Here is a 20,741-nt window from a genome sequence, read left to right on the forward strand (position 1 = left end):
CAAGAAACACGAGCAATGGACATTAGACCAGTGGAAATTGGGACTGTCATTTGTTTTTCAACAGGACAATCACACAACACACCTCCAGGCTGTGTAAGGACTATTTTACCAAGGAGAGTGATGGAGTGCTGCATCAGATGACATGGCCTCCACAATCTCCCAACCTCAAACAAATTGAGATGGTTTGGGATGAGTCAGAACGCAGAGTGAAGGAAAAGCAATCAACTCCTTCAAGACTGTTGGAAACGCATTCCAGGTGAAGCTGGTTGAGAGAATGCCAAGAGTGTGCAAAGCTGTCATCAAGGCAAAGGGTGGCTATTTGAAGAATCTCAAATATATTTTGATTTGTTTAACACTTTTTTGGTTACTACATGATTCCATGTGTCATTTCATAGTTTTGATGTCTCAACTATTATTCTACAATGTAGAAAATAGGAAAAATTAGGAAAAACCCTTGAATGAGTAGGTGTTCTAAAACCTTTGACCAGTAGTGTAAGTATTCAGACCCAATTTTTTTTAAAAGGCAAAAAAACCTGTCTATATCTCCTGTCTATACCAAGCCATTAGGTCATTAGGAATTGTCCGTAGAGCTCCGTAGAGGTTTGGTTTTTTATTTTGGGCTATTGTGTGTGGATTGATGAGGGAAAAAAACTAAAGTTCAAGTCAGAAGTTTACATACACTTAGGTTGGTGTCATTAAAACTTGTTTTTCAACCACTCCACACATTTCTTGTGAACAAACTATAGTTTTGGCAAGTCGGTTAGGACATCTACTTTGTGCATGACACAAGTAATTTTTCCAACAATTGTTTACAGACAGGTTATTTCACTCATCATTCACTGTATCACAATTCCAGTGGGTCAGAAGTTTACATACACTAAGTTGACTGTGCCTTTAAACAGCTTGGAAAATTCCAGAAAATGATCATCTGTACAAACAACAGTACGCAAGTATAAACACCATGGGACCACGAAGCCGTCATACCACTCAGGAAGGAGACGCATTCTTTCTCCTAGAGATGAACGTACTGTGGTGCAAAAAGTGCAAATCAATCCCAGAACAACAGCAAAGGACCTTGTGAAGATGCTGGAGGAAACAGGCACAAAAGTATCTATATCCACAGTAAAACGAGTCCTATATCGACATAACCTGAAAGTCAGCTCAGCAAGGAAGAAGCCACTGCTCCAAAACCACCATAAAAAAGCCAGACTATGGTTTGCAACTGCACATGGGGACAAATATCTTACTTTTTGGAGAAATGTCCTCTGTTGCGATGAAACAAAAATAGAACTGTTTGGCCATTGTTACGAATCCCTTTGGCCCTGCAGTCTAGGGGAGATGGAAACAAGACCCGTAACATAACTCATGCAAATCATAATACTGAAAAGAAACAGAACTAATAACCACAGACAACTTACATTTACCGTCAAACACTAATGGTTTATTTCTTTAAACACACGGTAAAGGGGTGTGAGAAAAGGGGCTGAGCTGGACCCAAGGAAAGAAACAATAATCCAAAAACACCCCTAAGCTAGACTAGCCTATTTCAATAACAGCTAGCTAACTAACCAAAAATACAGTGGGTGGTCAGCCCAGTTCTAACTAGGGTACTTAGACAAAGTATTCCTACGGATAATGTATGCCCATGGGCGACTTGTCTTGGTACCCCCTTTTCCCACCAACAAACAAACAGTCAAGACTTTAACAAAAACAATACTCAAAGGCTGACGGATAAAGTGATATGTATGGGCAAAACAAACGAGCGATCTGTATTCAGAAAGAGAGAGAGAGAGAGAGAGAGAGAGAGAGAGAGAGAGAGAGAGAGAGAGAGAGAGAGAGATTTAACACAGAGAGATCGAGCTCACATAGAGAGAGATTGACTGGGGTTTTAAACCAAGGGAAAGGGGATGTGATAGGGTATGAGAAAAGGGGCAGGTGTCTTCTGATTAGTGACTGATTGATGACTGATTGGGGAATGATGATTGTCACCTGTGAGGAGGAGAAGGAGAGAAAAGAAACACACACACAGGACACATACACAGGATACCTGTATCCATAACAGCCATAATGACCATCGTTATGTTTGGAGGAAAAAGGGGGAGGCTTGCAAGCCGAAGAACACCATCCCAACTGTGAAGCACGGGGGTGGCAGCATCGTGTTGTGGGGGTGCTTTGCTGCAGGAGGGACTGGTGCACTTCACAAAATAGATGGCATCATGAGGTAGGAAAATAATGTGGATATATTGAAGCAACATCTCAAGACATCAGACAGGAAGTTAAAGCTTGGTCGCAAATGGGTCTTCCAAATGGACAATGACCCTAAGGATACTTCCAAAGTTTTGGCAAAATGGCTTAAGGACAACAAAGTCAAGATATTGGAGTGGCCATCACAAAGCCCTGACCTCAATCCTATAGAACATTTGTGGGCAGAACTGAAAAAGCGTGTGCGAGCAAGGATGCCTACAAACCTGATTCAGTTACACCAACTCTGTCAGGAGGAATGGGCCAAAATTCACCCAACTTATTGTGGGAAGCTTGTGGAAGGCTACCCGAAAAGTTTGACCCAAGTTAAACAATTTAACGGCAATGCTACCAAATACTATTGAGTGTATGTAAACTTCTGACCCACTGGGAATGTGATGAAAGAAATAAAAGCTGAAATAAATCATTCTCTCTACTATTATTCAGACATTTCACATTCTTAAAATAAAGTGGTGATCCTAACTGACCGAAGACAGGGAATTTTTACTAGGATTAAATGTCAGGAATTGTGGAAAAACTGAGTTTAAATGTAGTTGGCTAAGGTGTATATAAACTTCCGACTTCAACTGTATGTAAATAAGGTATTACTGTTTTTTATTTTTAATACATTTGCAAAAAAAAAAAATACATTTAGAGTAAGAATGTAATGTAACAAAATGTGGAAATACTGAAGGGGTCTGAATACTTTCCAATTGCACTGTAAGCATGTTGACAGAGAAAAGCAACATTAAAGGTAACAGCTCAGACCCATCGTGTCAATGAACGGCTAAAATCAGCAAGTGGCCATGTTGTGTAAGTGTTCACCTGCTGGGTGACTACGAACGGTGGCTGTTTGCGCCGATTCAACATCTGGTCAGAGGTGATAGGACTGCCAACCGCTTCTTTAAACCGTTCATCTTTGTGTTGTGTCTGAGCTGTTTATGTTACAGTTATGATAACCCGTCATTAGTCTTGGGGAATTTGGGGAAATAAAGTACAGCACCCACACCCTAACTTAAATAGACATGATTTAAATTTGATTTCGAGGCCTAGTGAGTGAGTGTGTGTGTGATCCTTATTGGTGGTTCTCTTGCTTTCAGACAGTCTCTTTGTAAAAGAGTTTCAGATTTAAAGCAAGACAAGTCTCAGTTTTGGATGAGACTGACTTTATGACTGACCGAAATGATCCTATTTACTCTTTGTAGTCAATTTTTACACTAGAGGAAATGTTTTTGACTCATATGATGCCACATAGGCCATTTTCAAAAGGAGAAGTTGCTTATTACTGTACGTTCAGTTGCCCTTTAATAGGATAGCTTTCTTAGGGCGGGTTTCCCAGACACAGTATTAGGCCTTGTCCTGGACAACAAAAAACATTCTCAATGAGGAATCTTCACTGAATGTGCTTTTTAGTCCAGGACTTAGCTAAATCTGTGTCAGGGAAACCGGCACCTAATGTTTACTAGTTCCCAATATTTCTGCATCAGATGGTAGTTGTAAGTGCACTCTTTTTTCTTGTCTTGTTATTGATAGTGTGAAATTAGAATTTGTAGCTATTAACATGCTAATGTTATATCTCAGTAATGAGGACATTTTAGTCTTAACTCTGAAAGCTTTGATGCTCACTGACCTGCAAACAGATTATTTTCAGGGTCAAGGCTTTTGAGTGGGTGATTTCAGTGTGAATGGGACATTTCAAAGGACTGGAAGTTATTTTTAACTTCTCAAAACTACACTTTTCTGTGCAAGGGCTATTTCAGTGGTGGGAGGGAGAGATCTTTACGGATCCACCTGTACCCGAATAACTGAGACCCGATCAGGGACCCGAGCGGGTCCTGACCCAGAATTCTAAATAATGTAACGGGTCACGGGTCTCAGGTATGTGTAATTTTAACTGACTTGTCCGGAAGGACCCATACCGATCCGAACGCGACTGATGCAGTAGAGAGAGAGATTGTATAATAGCTCACACTCACGGCACTTGAATGGAGTAGACCAAGGCGCAGCGTGGTTAGTGCTCATCATGAAATTTAATGGAAAATGAGAACACTTTACAACTAAACAAAAGACAACAGCCGTTACAGAACCACCCACCACAAGCGGACCAAGCAGCATGGAGAGGAGGACTGGACATGGGAGGACATCCTGGACGGCAAGGGATCCTACACTTGGGAAGAGATCCTGGTCGGCAGGGATCGCTTCCCATGGGAACAGGTAGAGGCACTCAGAAGAGCGGAGGCAGCAGGAGAAAAGGACCAACGGCAACGGTATGAGGGAACACGGCTGGCAAGGAAGCCCGAGAGGCAGCCCCCCAAAAAATGTGGGGGGGGCACACGGGGAGTGTGGCAGAGTCAGGTTGGAGACCTGAGCCAGCTCCCCGTGCTTACCGGAAGCAGCGTGGTACTGGTCAGGCACCGTGTTATGCTGTGAAGCGCACGGTGTGTCTCCAGTGCGCGCTCATAGCCCGGTGCGCCAGGCCTCCTGCAAGTCTCCCCAGTCTGGTGAGTCCTGTGCCTGCGCCCAGAGCCAGGCCTCCTGCAAGTCTCCCCAGCCTGGTGCGTCCTGTGCCTGCTCCCAGAGCCAGGCCTCCTGCATGTCTCCCCAGCCTGGGGAATCCTGTGCCTGCGCCCAGAGCCAGGCCTCCTGCATGTCTCCTCAGCCTGGTGAGTCCTGTGCCTGTGCCCAGAGCCAGGCCTCCTGCAAGTCTCCCCAGCCTGGTGCGTCCTGTGCCTGTGCCCAGAGCCAGGCTTCCTGCATGTCTCCCCAGCCTGGTGAGTCCTGTGCCTGCGCCCAGAGCCAGGCCTACGGAAAGTCCCTGTCCAGAGCTTCCGGCGACAGTTCCCCGTCCAGAGCTTCCGGCGACAGTTCTCCATCCAGAGCTTCCGGCGACAGTTCCCCGTCCAGAGCTTTCCGGCGACAGTTCTCCATCCAGAGCTTCCGGCGACAGTTCCCTGTCCAGAGCGTCCGGCGACAGTGCCCCGTCCAGAGCTTCCGGCGACAGTGCCCCGTCCAGAGCTTCCGGCAACAGTGCCCCATCTAGAGATGGCCCACAGTTCGGAGCCTGCAGAGACGGCCCACAGTCCGGAGCCTGCAGAGACGGCCCACAGTCCGGAGCCTGCAGAGACGGCCCACAGTCCGGAGCCTGCCGAGACGGCCCACAGTCCGGAGCCTGCCGAGACGGCCCACATTCCGGAGCCTGCTGAGACGGTCCTTAGCCCTTAGTCTCTAGAGTCGCCCGCTAGCCGGGCGCAGCCAGAGTCGCCCGCCAGCCGGTCGCAGCCAGAGTCGCCCTCCAGTCCGGGGCCCGCTGCAAGGGTCCCCAGTCCATGGTCGGCGGCAAGAGACCACTCTCTAGGGGAGCCATTAAAGTGGGGTGAGCCAGCGGTGGAGCGGGGTCTGCTTCCTGCTCCTGAGCCACCACCACGGGTAGATGCCCACCCGGACCCTCCCCTATAGGTTTAGGTTTTACTGCCGGAGTCCGCACCATTGGGGGGGGGGGGTACTGTCACGCCCTTAGAGATCCTTTTATGTCTCTATTTTGGTTGGTCAGGGCGTGAGTTGGGGTGGGCATTCTATGTCCTTTTTTCTATGTTTGGTATTTCTTTGTTTCGGCCGGGTATGGCTCTCAATCAGGGACAGCTGTATACCGTTGTTGCTGATTGGGAGCCATACTTAGGCAGCCTGTTTTCCTTTGGGTTTTGTGGGTGGTTATTTTCTGTTTAGTCATTTGTTACCTGACAGAACTGTTTGGCCGTTGTCTTTTGTTTATTTTGTAAAGTGTTCTCTTTTTCCATTAAATTACAAAGATGAGCACTAACCACACTGCGCCTTGGTCTACTCCATTCAACAGCCGTTACACACTCACAGTAGCCTACACACAGCACGGCCCCACCTCTCTCTACCTCCTCTCCCTCACGCTTTATCACCTCTGGTTAATAAAGTAACAAACAAATTGCCCTTTCTGCTGCTTCCGTCACTCGGCTCTGATCGGAAAGGGTCTGGATCCGACGAGGTCTGTACGGAATGGGTCTAGTTGTCCTAGGGTCCATTTGGAACTGGTCTATATATTTAAAAAATGTATTCATGCGTATCGGGTTCGAATGTAAAAAAAGACCCTGGGACATTTTGGAATGGCTCTAACTTTTTGGACTCGTGAAGCCCTCTATGTCGAAGTCTCTCTAAATGGTTGCAATGATATGACGGTTTTAAGTGATGTTCAGTTAATCTGTACTGCTTTTACCTTTCCCCTTTGTAGGACTCCAAAGGTTAACACTGCTGTCGTTGCTATGGAGACCACCCAAGCCCTCCTCCTCTTTCTACTGAGTTTATGTGTCTACAGTTGCCATGCCAATGCACGGACTGCTCCCAGAGTGCATTTGTCATACAAAGGTGAGCCTTACCTTACTAATTTTATGTGAGTGTTCAACAGCAACTTTCCCCAACTCTTAAGACAATTACAGTCAGTGTATTTAACTATGAATGCCCTAATCTTTCAATTTTAGTTTTATGTGAGACTTCAGAGCTGGGGTCTTGACAGCGACATAAGTCTTCCAATAAAATACATCAATTTCACTTTATTCACCAAAAAACTATTATTAAATGAAAGCAGGCACCCTTTGAACACAATGTAATTTAGAACCCCAAATGTTGACGTGCATTGTGGCCCAAAAGCAAAAGGATACCTTTCTTCGATATTGACAATAAAGACTCTTTCTCATATACACTACGGGTCAAAGGTTTTAGAACACTTACTCATTCAAGGGTTTTTCTTTATTTGTACTATTTTCTACATTGTAGAATAATAGGAAAGTCATCAAAACTATAAAATAACACATGGAATCATGTAGTAGCCAAAAAAGTGTTAAACAAATCAAATCAAATTCAAGTACTGTCGCAAAAACCATCAAGCGCTATGATGAAACTGGCTCTCATGAGGACCGCCACAGGAATGGAAGACCCAGAGTTACCTTTGCTGCAGAGGATAAGTTCCTTAGAGTTAACAGCCTCAGAAATTGCAGCCCAAAAATAAATGCTTCATAGAGTTCAAGTAACAGACACATCTCAACATCAACTGTTCAGAGGAGAATCAGGCCTTCATGGTCGAATTGCTGCAAAGAAACCACTACTAAAGGACACCAATAATAAGAAGAGACTTGCTTGGGCCAAGAAATCTGTCCTTTGGTCTGATGAGTCCAAATTTTTGTTTCCAACCTCTGTGTCTTTGCGAGACGCAGTGTGGGTGAACGGATGATCTCCGCATGTGTATTTCCCACCGTAAAGCATGGAGGAGGAGGTGTTATGGTGTGAGGGTGCTTTGCTGGTGACACTGCCTGTGATTTATTTAGATTACAAGGCACACTTAACCAGCATGGCTACCACAGCATTCTGCAGCGATACTCCGTCCCATCTGGTTTGGGCTTAGTGGGACTATCATTTGTTTTTCAACAGGACAATGACCCAACACACCTCCAGGCTGTGTAAGGGCTATTTTACCAAGAAGGAGAGCGATGGAGTGCTGCATCAGATGACATGGCCTCCACAATCCCCCGACCTCAACCAAATTGAGATGGTTTGGGATGAGTCGGACCGCAGGAAAAGCAGCCAACAAGTGCTCAGCATATGTGGGAACTCCTTCAAGACTGCTGGAAAAGCATTCCAGGTGAAGCTGGTTGAGAGAATGCCAAGAGCGTGCAAAGCTGTCATCAAGGCAAAGGGTGGCTATTTGAAGAATCTCAAATGTAAAGTATATTTTGATTTGTTTAACACTATTTTGGTTACTACTAGAGGTCAACCGATTCATCGGAATGACCGATTAATTAGGGCCGATTTCAAGTTTCCATAACAACCGGTAATCAGTATTTTTGGCCACCGATTTGCCGATTTATTTTTTTATTTTTTCATATGTTTTTTTTACACCTTTATTTAACTAGGCAAGTCAGATTAAGAACACATTCTTATTTTCAATGACGGCCTAGGAACGGGGGTTAACTGCCTTGTTCAGTGGCAGAACAACAGATTTTTACCTTGTCAACTCGGGGATTCGTTTTTGCAACCTTCCGGTTACTAGTCCAACGCTCTAACCACCTGCCTTACATTGCACTCCACGAGGAGCCTGCGTGGCAGGCTGACTACCTGTTACGGCAAGGGCAGCAAGAAGCCAAGGTAAGTTGCTAGCTAGCATTAAACTGATCTTATAAAAAACTATCAATCTTAACATAATCACTAGTTAACTACACATGGTTGATGATATTACTAGTTTATCTAACGTGTCCTGCGTTGCATTTAATCGATGCGGTGCCTGTTAATTTCTCATCGAATCACAGCCTACTTCGACAAATGGGTGATGATTTAACAAGCGCATTTGCAAAAAAAGCACTGTCGTTGCACCAATGTACCTAACCATAAACATCAATGCCTTTCTTTAAAATCAATACACAAGTATATATTTTTAAACCTGCATATTTAGTTAATATTGCCTGCTAACATGAATTTCTTATAACTAGGGGAGTTGTGTCACTTCTCTTGCGTTCTGTGCAAGCAGTCAGGGTATATACAACAGTTTGGGCCGCCTGGCTCATTGCGAACTGTGAAGTCCATTTATTCCTAACAAAGGCCGTAATTAATTTGCCAGAATTGTACATAATTATGACATAACATTGAAGGTTGTGCAATGTAACAGGAATATTTCTACTTAGGGATGCCACCCGTTAGATAAAATACGGAACGGTTCCGTATTTCACTGAAATAATAAACGTTTCGTTTTCGAAATGATAGTTTCCGGATTTGACCATATTAATGACCAAAGGCTCGTATTTCTGTGTGTTATTATATTATAATTAAGTCTATGATTTGATATTTGATAGAGCAGTCTGACTGAGCGATGGTAGGCACCAGCAGGCTTGTAAGCATTCATTCAAACAGCACCTTCGTGCGTTTGCCAGCAGCTCTTCACAATTCTTCAAGCATTGCGCTGTTTATGACTTCAAGCCTGTCAACTCCCAAGATTAGGCTGGTGTAACTGATGTGAAATGGCTAGCTAGTTAGCTGGGTGCGCGCTAATAGCGTTTCAAACGTCACTCGCTCTGAGACTTGGGAGTGGTTGTTCCCCTTGCTCTACATGGGTAACGCTGCTTCGAGGGTGGCTGTTGTCGATGTGTTCCTGGTTTGAGCCCAGGTAGGAGCGAGGAGAGAGACGGAAGCTATACTGTTACACTGGCAATACTAAAGTGCCTATAAGAACATCCAATAGTCTATGAAATACAAATTGTATAGAGAGAAATAGTCCTATAATTCCTATAATAACTACAACCTAAAACTTCTTACCTGGGAATATTGAAGACTCATGTTAAAAGGAACCACCAGCTTTCATATGTTCTCATGTTCTGAGCAAGGAACTTAAACGTTAGCTTTTTTACATGGCACATATTGCACTTTTACTTTCTTCTCCAACACTTTGTTTTTGCATTATTTAAACCAAATTGAACATGTTTCATTATTTATTTGAGGCTAAATTGATTTGATTGATGTATTATATTAAGTTAAAATAAGTGTTCATTCAGTATTGTTGTAATTGTTATTATTACAAATAAATAAATTAATCGGCTGATTAATCGGCAGCGACCTTTTTTTGGTCCTCCAATAATCGGTATCGGCGTTGAAAAATCATAATCGGTCGACCTCTAGATACTACATGATTCCATATGTGTTATTTCATAGTTTTGATGTCTTCACTATTATTCTACAATGTAGAACGTAGTAAATATACTGCTCAAAAAAATAAAGGGAACACTTAAACAACACATCCTAGATCTGAATGAAAGAAATAATCTTATTAAATTGTTTTTTCTTTACATAGTTGAATGTGCTGACAACAAAATCACACAAAAATAATCAATGGAAATCAAATTTATCAACCCATGGAGGTCTGGATTTGGAGTCACACTCAAAATTAAAGTGGAAAACCACACTACAGGCTGATCCAACTTTGATGTAATGTCCTTAAAACAAGTCAAAATGAGGCTCAGTAGTGTGTGTGGCCTCCACGTGCCTGAATGACCTCCCTACAACGCCTGGGCATGCTCCTGATGAGGTGGCGGATGGTCTCCTGAGGGATCTCCTCCCAGACCTGGACTAAAGCATCCACCAACTCCTGGACAGTCTGTGGTGCAATGTGGCGTTGGTGGATAGAGCGAGACATGATGTCCCAGATGTGCTCAATTGGATTCAGGTCTGGGGAACGGGCGGGCCAGTCCATAGCATCAATGCCTTCCTCTTGCAGGAACTGCTGACACACTCCAGCCACATGAGGTCTAACATTGTCTTGCATTAGGAGGAACCCAGGGCCAACCGCACCAGCATATGGTCTCACACGGAGTCTGAGGATCTCATCTCAGTACCTAATGGCAGTCAGGCTACATCTGGCAAGCACATGGAGGGCTGTGCCACCCCACACCATGACTGACCCACCGCCAAACCGGTCATGCTGGAGGATGTTGCAGGCAGCAGAACGTTCTCCACGGCGTCTCCAGACTCTGTCACGTCTGTCACGTGCTCAGTGTGAACCTGCTTTCATCTGTGAAGAGCACAGGGCGCCAGTGGCGAATTTGCCAATCTTGGTGTTCTCTGGCAAATGCCAAACGTCCTGCACGGTGTTGGGCTGTAAGCACAACCCCCACCTGTGGACGTCGGGCCCTCATACCACCCTCATGGAGTCTGTTTCTGACCGTTTGAGCAGACACATGCACATTTGTGGCCTGCTGGAGGTCATTTTGCAGGGCTCTGGCAGTGCTCCTCTTGCTCCTCCTTGCACAAAGGCGGAGGTAGCGGTCCTGCTGCTGGGTTGTTGCCCTCCTACGGCCTCCTCCACGTCTCCTGATGTACTGGCCTGTCTCCTGGTAGCGCCTCCATGCTCTGGACACTACACTGACAGACACAGCAAACCTTCTTGCCACAGCTCGCATTGATGTGCCATCCTGGATGAGCTGCACTACCTGAGCCACTTGTGTGGGTTGTAGACTCCGTCTCATGCTACCACAAGAGTGAAAGCACCACCAGCATTCAAAAGTGACCAAAACATCAGCCAGGAAGCATAGGAACTGAGAAGTGGTCTGTGGTCCCCACCTGTAGAACCACTCCTTTATTGGGGGTGTCTTGCTAATTGCCTATAATTTCCACCTGTTGTCTATTCCATTTGCACAACAGCATGTGAAATGTATTGTCAATCAGTGTTGCTTCCTAAGTGGACAGTTTGATTTCACAGAAGTGTGATTGACTTAGAGTTACATTGTGTTGTTTAAGTGTTCCCTTTATTTTTTTGAGCAGTGTATAAAGAAAAACCCTTAGTAGGTGTTCTAAAACTTTTGACCGGTAGTGTATATATAGTGTGTATCACTCTTCCTTCCTGACGATGTCTCTGTGGAGCTCTGTGTGCATGTGTGTGTGCCTGCGTCTCACTCTGAATTTGCTATATGTGACACAAAAGGACACCTTGCTACCCTCTGTGCAGGGGAGGGGTTACAGGATCTGTTGGCCCTCTGCCAGGGCAGAGGGGGACACTGGTGGTGCCCACATCTCAGGAGGTCTAAGCTCACCATGTAACACTAGAACCACACAGAATGGAGGGGTGAGGAAGGAAGAGGAGAAGTCTGGTGTAGATGGAGAAGGAAAGAGAGTTTGAGATACAGGCATGGAGAGAATAAAATATATGCTAGAGGGAAACGGAGCGAGATGTACATTTTGTTGGAATGTACTGTACAGAGAGAGAGAGAGTGTGAGGAAGAGAAAGAGTGGTGAGAATGAGAAATGGAGACAGACATGGGTGTGGGTATTGAGGGAGGGAAGAGGAGAGGTGTCACTGTGAAGGAGAGAGCGGTGACGGGATGGTGGGCTGTCCTGGGTTATGTGTGCGTAGGTGACAGTGACTCTCTCTCCTCTTCGGAGAGAGAGTCTGTCAGAAATAGCCTGCCATTGTTGCTGTGTTTAGCTCAGCAAACGCACAGGGAAACCCCCTGAAAAATGCGAGGGCCTAGCTCCAACAACCTGCTTCAACATGCAAGACAGACCTGTCTGTTATGCAGAGCGGGGCCTGTCATCTTGTTCCAGACACACTCTATCAAAGCAGATTGCAGAAGCTACCGCCGTCTCAGTTGGTTTATCCTGCACTGTGTCTGAATCAGTTTAATGACTGTAGTGGCACAATTAAATTCAAACCCATGATCATATTCTGAAACCTAGTATTACAGGCAGAGAAGACAAAAACCTCACATACAGAAAATAATTGAATAATTGGAAGGATGCATCAAATATCCATTTGGAAAACAACCTTTTGTCCGGCAATATTGTCCCGTATCTCCTTAAACCCTTCTACCAACTTGTCTGGTCCACTCTTTGTCCTCCCGTTCTGCCTCTGTTGAAACAGAAGCACTAGCAGCATACTTACTCTCTTCTTCATCCTTGGTGTTTGATGGTTTTTCCATCGATCTCTGAACGCTTATTTTTTATAGAACGCTTATTTTTTATAGAACGCTTATTTTGATTGACGCAACAGTGAGCGTTTCAGCTGGCCACACTGTTTTTTCACTGAAACATGTTGCACAAACACAATCTTTACAACGTTATGTCCTGAGTGTGACCTGTTTATTTTTGGATGCGATAGCTACATTAGTCCTAGCGATAACTGAGAAAAGATTGATGTTACACAAGCTGTCATATATAGCTAACTCTCGGCTGACAGAAACCATAATATGAATTAGCTAATAGCAATTACTATTTACAATTCATCACATCACTGGTGAGCTTACCATTTATCGAAACAATTGAGTAAAACACATTCTAAAAATCAAAAGTAATCCGATGATGGGTAGCGAGCCACCATGTTTGTTTTTTCACATCAACCAAAGATAATAAGAGGAGACAAGATGAGTTTGGTCTGTTTGCAGTATACATGTTGAAGGGGGTGTGTCGTCTACCATCATTCACTTCCCTTCATTCACTTGCAAAAGTTTACTCGAAACAAAAGTGAGCCATCCCTTCACCTCATGTTTTGAGTAAACTTCCGCAAGTGAATGAAGGGAAGTGAATGTCCAATAACTGTGCTTCAAATGTTGATTTCATACATTGTGACAACAAGGACACATCATGAGAATGGCAGCAAGTGTTCAGATAAGCATGAGATTCCTTTTTTTCACCCTATTTGTTGAAAATTGTTTATCGGTGGAATTATTGTTCGATACCGATGTAGCAGGAAAAAGACAATATCAGACGATAATATCGGTAAACCGATATATCGGCCGGGCTCTAATCCGATGATATCACTTCAGAAAGAGTAACATCAATCCTATGATATCGCTTCAAAAAGAGTAACATCAAACCTATGATATCGCTTCAGAAAGAGTAACATCAACTCTATGATATCACTTCAGAAAGAGTAACATCAAGCCTATGATATCACTTCAGAAAGAGTAACATCAATGCTATGATATCACTTCAGAAAGAGCAACATCAATCCTATGATATCACTTCAGAAAGAGTAACATCAACTCTATGATATCACTTCAGAAAGAGCTACATCAAGCCTATGATATCACTTCAGAAAGAGCTACATCAAGCCTATGATATCACTTCAGAAAGAGTAACATCAAGCCTATGATATCACTTCAGAAAGAGTAACATCAACCCTATGATGTCACTTCAGAAAGAGTAACATCAACCTATGATATCACTTCAGAAAGAGTAACATCAATTCTATGATATCACTTCAGAAAGAGTAACATCAAGCCTATGATATCACTTCAGAAAGAGCTACATCAATCCTATGATATCACTTCAGAAAGAGTAACATCAAGCCTATGATATCACTTCAGAAAGAGTAACATCAAGCCTATGATATCACTTCAGAAAGAGTAACATCAAGCCTATGATATCACTTCAGAAAGAGCTACATCAATCCTATGATATCACTTCAGATAGAGTAACATCAAGCCTATGATATCACTTCAGAAAGAGTAACATCAAGCCTATGATATCATTTCAGAAAGAGTAACATCCAATTCCAGTTATATAATTTCAGAAAAATATGAAATACTTTACACTTCCCTTTGCATAGTCTTTGTGTTTTCTAGCCTGGTAGCTGGCTGTGCTATTCCCACAACATTCTTGCATAAAATCCATTATAAGATGATCATATCTTAGTGTAATGGGGTGTATGGCTATAGGATAGATTACATTACAGTCAATTCTGCTTAATAAGATTTACATATAAAATAACCAAATAAATGTAGAGGCTAAAAAATGTGGGACCAACTTTAACATTTTAGCTTACTTTGCTTGTACAAATAAATTAGTCATAAGAATCAAAAAATTATTCAGTACATATGTGATGCTTATTGTATTTACTAACCCCAGTTCAGGCTCTCAGGGAATGGATTACATTAGCTGGCTCCTCTGTTTTAAGAGTGTGCTTTTTATTATCAACTTAAATCTATAGCTTCAGTATAATGGCAATTTGCAGCCAGTGACCCTTGTGCAGTGTTTTGAGTTCAATATATATTGTATGAGTTAATGCATTACACTATTTCTAGATGAAAAAGTATGCAAATGTCCCAAATAGTTATATTCGGTAATGCTCTATTTGGAAATAGAATGTTCATTGGAACATTGATGGATAGAAAGCCGGCAGACACTCAAGGTCCAGCGGCTGAGAACCAAGCATTGCCTGATTACATTTCTTTCCCTTGAGAATGTTTGTGGGACTCAGCCCAAATGAGTACTTGACCGGCTCAGCTTTGTAAAAAGTCAACCCCTTGAAGGACCCTTGTGGTAATAACAGTCTCTGTCTAAAGAGCTGGCCACCTGCCAGCACTTGGCTAACTGACATTAAAACAGTTCCAAGTGCTTCTAATGATTGAAAACTAAGGGACCCCTGTCAGGGGGGCCAGTGGTACACTGTTGAGCCAGTCATTAGCAATAGGGCACACACCAGAAATCAGATAAAGAACGTTTCCACAAGGAGCCCTATATGCCTGGAAGCTAATAAGTCCTAGTGCCCAGACTAGTACCAGGTATAGCATGAGACCCCTATGGATATTCTAAATCAGTTATCTGGGATGTCCAAAAACATTATCTGTAAGACCCCTTATCACTCACTCACTCACTCACTCACTCACTCACTCACTCACTCACTCACTCACTCACTCACTCACTCACTCACTCACTCACTCACTCACTCACTCACTCACTCACTCACTCACTCACACACTCACACACTCACTCACTCACTCATTCATTCAATCACTGACTCTTCGCTAGCTCTTAGGATTGTACCACCTATGGCTGTAAAGGTCATGGGATTTTGGATGATGGTAATTGGCCCGACAAAATATTTTTGGGGATGCACATTTTCTGCTTTCCTTTGCTCCTGACTGCATGTGCTGCCATATAAATAGAATGAATAGAACGGGCGCCTTCATTCAAGTCAATGGTGGCATAATCGTTTGCTACAACACCTTGCAAATTTCAGCAAGAGGCAACAAAGTTTGTTAACAGTCCATGTTATCGCAGAAACGGACTCAACCTCACAAATGCCAGGCCGGTCCAGACAGGCCGTCCCAGTCAGCTGTTTGTTCCGAAAAAAAAGAAACGGCCCCACCCCTAAGTCATACGCGTCTGTCTGGACCAGAAGGTTTTTTGAGAAGTCTGGGGTGACGAATAGCAGGTGCGAACATAGTGCGTCCTTCAGGGCTTGGACCGCTGCCTCTGTGTCCTCCATCCATCGCACTGTCTGCGGTAGGCGTGCCTTCGTTAGGTCTGTGAGGGGAGAAGCTATTGTGGCAAAGTTAGGTACAAATAGTAGTAGCCTGTAGTAGCCTGCTAACCCCAAGAACGACTTCACCTGTCTCTTGATTTTTTTCTTCTTGGGGCTTCATATTTCCCCGCCCGATTCAATATCCCAGGTACTCCACCTTGGCGTAGCCCAGCTTGCACTTGTTGGGGTTCGCGGTCAGCCCGCATCCCTTAGTGCATCCACCACCGCCTGTAACCTACAGAAAAATGGAACTCCCTACTGTCTCTGTGCACAATTAAATCATCCAAATAAGCAGCAGCGGACGCAGGGTGCGGGCGCAGGATGCGGTCCATGAGTCACTGGAAGGTCGCTGGGGCCATGTGGAGCCCCAAAGGAAAAACCTGGTAGTGGTATAGCCCACCCTGGGTGTAGAAGGCCGTCTTCTGCTGGGAGGCTGCTGCCAGCGGGCATCTGACAGTATCCCTAATGTCAGGTGAAGGGTGCTGACGTATCTCGCCTTCCCCAAGCGGTCAATCAGTTCGTCCACCCGGGGCATGGGGTATGCGTCGACTTTCCTGACCTCATTCAGGCCCCGGAAGTCGTTGCAGAAGCAGACGGTTCCATCTGGTTTCGGTACCGGCACTATAGGGCTAGACCACTCACTGTGGGACTCCTCCAGTACCCCCATCTCTAGCATTGTCGTCAATTCCCACTGGACCACCGCCCTCCGGGCTTCTGGTATCCGATATGGCTGTTTACGCACTTTTTCTGCCGGATGTGTGTGGAAATCCCGCTATGACCTCTGACTAACCATCAAACAGGCAAAGCATCAATACAGGACTAAGATCAAATTGTACTACACCGGCTCCGATGCTGGTCGGATGTGGCAGGGCTTGCAAACTATTACAGACTACAAAGAGAAGGACAGCCACGAGCTGCCCAGTAACACAAGCCTTCAAGACAAGTTAAATTACTTCTATGCTCGCTTCGAGCTGTTCCGGACGACTGTGATTACGCTCTCCGTAGCCGATGTGAGTAAGACCTTTAAACAGGTCAACATTCACAAGGCCGCAGGACCAGACAGATAACCAGGATGTGTACTCTGAGCATGTGCTGACCAACTGGCAAGTGTCACTGACATTTTTAACCTCTCCCTGTCTGAGTCTGTAATACCAACATGTTTCAAGTAGACCACCATAGTCCCTGTGCCCAAGAACACTAAGGTAACCTGCCTAAATGACTACCGATCCGTAGCACTCACGTCTGTAGCCATGAAGTGCTTTGAAAGGCTGGTCATGGCTCACATCAACACCATTATCCCAGAAACCCTAGACCCACTCCAATTTGCATACCGCCCCAACTGATCTACAGATTATGCAATCTCTACTGCCCTTTCACACCTGGACAAAAGGAACACCTATGTGAGAATGCTATTCATTGACTACAGCTCAGCGTTCAACACCATAGTGCCCTCAAAGCACATCACTAAGCTAAGGACCCTGGGACTAAGCACCTCCCTCTGCAACTGGATCCTGGACTTCCTAACGGCCACCCCAGGTGGTAAGGGTAGGTAACAACACATCCGCCACGCAATCCTCAACATGGGGGCCCCTCAGAAGTGTGTGCTCAGTCCCCCCCTGTACTCCCTGTTCACTCATAACTGCACGGCCAGTCACGACTCCAACACCATCATTAAGTTTGCCGATGACACAACAGTGGTAGGCCTGAGGCCTGATCACCGACAACAATGTGACAGCCTATAGGGAGGAGGTCAGGGACCTGGCCGTGTGGTGCCAGGACAGCATCCTTTCCCTCAGAGTTTCAAGTTCCTTGGTGTCCACATCACCAATAAACTAACATGGTCCAAGCACACCAAGATAGTCGTGAAGAGGGCACGACAAAACCTATTCCCCCTCAGGAGACTGAAAAGATTTGGCATGGGTCCTCAGATCCTCAAAAGATTCTACAGCTGCACCATCGAGAGCATCCTGACTGGTTGCATCACTGCCTGGTATGGCAACTGCTCGGCCTCCGATCGCAAGGCACTACAGAGGGTAGTGTGTATGGCTCAGTACATCACTGGGGCCAAGCTTCCTGCCATCCTCTATAGTAGGCGGTGTCAGAGGAATTCCCTAAGAATTGTCAGACTCTTGCCACCCTAGTCATAGACTGTTCTCTCTGCTACCGCAAGCGGTATCGGAGCGCCATGTCTAGGTCCAAGAGGCTTCTAAACAGCCTCTACCCCCAAGCCATAAGACTCCTGAACATCTAATCAAAGGGCTACCCAGACTATTTGCATTGCCCCCCCTCTTTTACGCTGCTGCTACTGTCTGTGTATTATCTATGCATAGTCACTTTAATAACTCTACCTACTTGTTCATATTAGCTCAATTACTTCAACTAACCCGTGCCTGCGCACATTGACTCTGTACCGGTACCCCCTGTATATAGCCTCACTGTTGTTATTTTACTGCTGCTCTTTAATTATTTGTAACTTTTTTTTTTTTTTTTTTCTTAGAACTGCATTGTTGGTTAAGGGCTTGTAAGTAAGCATTTCACTGTAAGGTGAAATGTATTTGGCACATGTGACAAATAACATTTGATTTGATATAATGTTCCACGAGATCCTTTCCTCCCGGCGCCTTGGAGAACACGGCCGTATTCCACTGGACCAACTGTCGGACCGCTTGTCGTTTGGTCGGGCTTAGGTCTTCCCCCATGGAAACTTCGACAGAGGGTGGGCTCTGTGGTGGCCGGTTCCACGTTGCACACAGCGCCTCTCGTGTGTGCCACCTCTTCACTAGGTTCACGTGGTGAAGCTGAAGGGTTTTTTTCTGCCCAGTTTGGCGGACATAATATTTGACGTCGCCTACCCGCTCCACGATGTCGTAGGGCCTATACCACGTAGCCAGAAATTTGCTCTCCATGGTGGGGATCAGCACCAGTACCTTTTTCATTGCGCCTGGTCCATGTGCTCTCTCACCGCTGGCCAAATCGACTTCATCCTCTCCCTCATCTCCTCCACGTTTTCCACCATGCTGCGAAGGGGGATAGGTTGGTTCTCCCAGACCTCTTTGGCTAGGTCCATCAGTCCGCGGGGCTGACGGCCATACAAGAGGGGAGAACCCAGTGGACGCTTGGGGTACCTCGTACTCCGAGAACATCAGGTGCAGCAGCAGCTGGTCCCAGTTCCTCCCATCTCGCTCAATTACCTTTTTCAGCATCTGCTTTAGAGTCTTATTGAAGCATTCGACTAGACCGTCCGTTTGTGGATGGTACACACTGGTCCTCACCTGTTTGATTCGTAAAAGATTGCAGGCACCGCTTTCATTACACGAGATATGAATGCGGTGCCCTGGTCCGTCAAGATTTCCCACGGAATACCCACCCGACTGAATAGATGGAAGAGCTCCCGTGCGATACCTTTCGCTGCCTCCATGTGTAACGGGATCGCCTCCGGATACCAGGTGGTGTAATCCACGATTACCAGGATGTATTGGTGTCCCCTCATGGTCTTCACCAACGGACCCACCAGATCCATCACCACCAGCTCAAACAGCACCCCTATAATGGGCAAGGGAACCAAAGGGTTTCTGTAATGTGCCCTCAGGGCTGTGATCTGGCACTCCAGGCAGGTACGACAGTAGTCCTACATGGTGCGCTTGACTCCGGGCCAGTAGAACCGATTTCCTATCCCCAGGTGTGCCCCGAGCAGGTGGGGGTGGGCGAGCTGCAAGACAGTACTAACATACTGGGTGGGTATGAGTGACAAGTCTTTCGTCTCCCCATTGTGCTTTACTACCTGATACAATAGATGATGCTTGATGGCGAAGTATGGGTAGTGCCACTCACTTACCCCGGGTAACAGCGTACCGTCCACCTTGATCACCTGGCTCCTCGCATTCGGGAGGTTGGGGTCCTCTAACTGGGCCGTCCCGAACTGGCCCGTGAGGATTCCCGTGTCGGGCGGCCTGTCTGGTGCCTCCACCTCCATAAAGGGGAGCCTGAGGTCCTCCTCAGACGATGGCTCGCTTCCCGGCGCAGGGTCGTCTCCCTCCTCCTGGTCCGACTTGGGCCCAATGGAAATCTCTCACAGCGGGGCTTGGGTTGCGCAGGTGACCCTCCATTTTCCTCTCCTTCCTACCTCGTGCGCGTGCCTCCCCAGGTCCCTCCTCCACAGTGCCTGGAAGAGAGGCCAATCTTTACCGAGGAGAATGGGCACGGGCAGGTTAGCAATGGCCCCCACGCGCATCTGGCACTCCGCCCCTTGGGGTGATCACACCGGCACGGTTGGGAACCGCTCTCTGTCCCCAGGACACCGTTGTCTCCTCATCCCCCAGTTCGTCTTTCCCCTCTCGTATGAGCCACTGCAGTTAGGCCAGGGTCAGAGAGCTGATGTCGACACCATCAATTCATACTGGAACCATCGAAGGGGCCATCTCGGTGTGTGCCGGCTCACCGCACTCATAGCAGCTCCTCTGATCTGGGTCTAGCAGCGGACGTCGTTGTCGGTTCGGGTCGCCCTCCTGCTTCACGGCTGGTTCCGTCCGGACCCCCTTCAGCCCCTCACCTCTCTCAGTGCTTTTCTTCCCCCTCCCCGCGTCCGTTCTCTCTGCCCAGGCCCCTTTCAGCAGATGCTGGGTGTTCTGGTGGGTTTCCACCATGGTCAGCAAATCCTCCAGGCTTTGGGGGCTCTGCATGCTTGCCGCCTTCTTCATCT

The 20,741-nt window shown here is 45.9% G+C and overlaps 1 protein-coding gene across 1 annotated transcript in view; it reads left to right on the forward strand.

The window, feature by feature from the left end:
- The window catches only part of LOC106572221 (semaphorin-3F-like), a 106,867-nt gene that overhangs the window by 40,012 nt on the left and 46,114 nt on the right, over nucleotides 1-20,741 (forward strand). Inside the window, exon 2 of the mRNA XM_014146212.2 lies at nucleotides 6,497-6,630. Within this exon, the coding sequence (XP_014001687.1) occupies nucleotides 6,528-6,630 (103 nt within the window). The 5' untranslated portion in view covers nucleotides 6,497-6,527. The remainder of the gene's footprint in view (nucleotides 1-6,496; nucleotides 6,631-20,741) is intronic.

The sequence above is a fragment of the Salmo salar genome, chromosome ssa15 (genome assembly GCF_905237065.1).
Source record: "Salmo salar chromosome ssa15, Ssal_v3.1, whole genome shotgun sequence".
Taxonomy (NCBI): domain Eukaryota; kingdom Metazoa; phylum Chordata; class Actinopteri; order Salmoniformes; family Salmonidae; genus Salmo; species Salmo salar.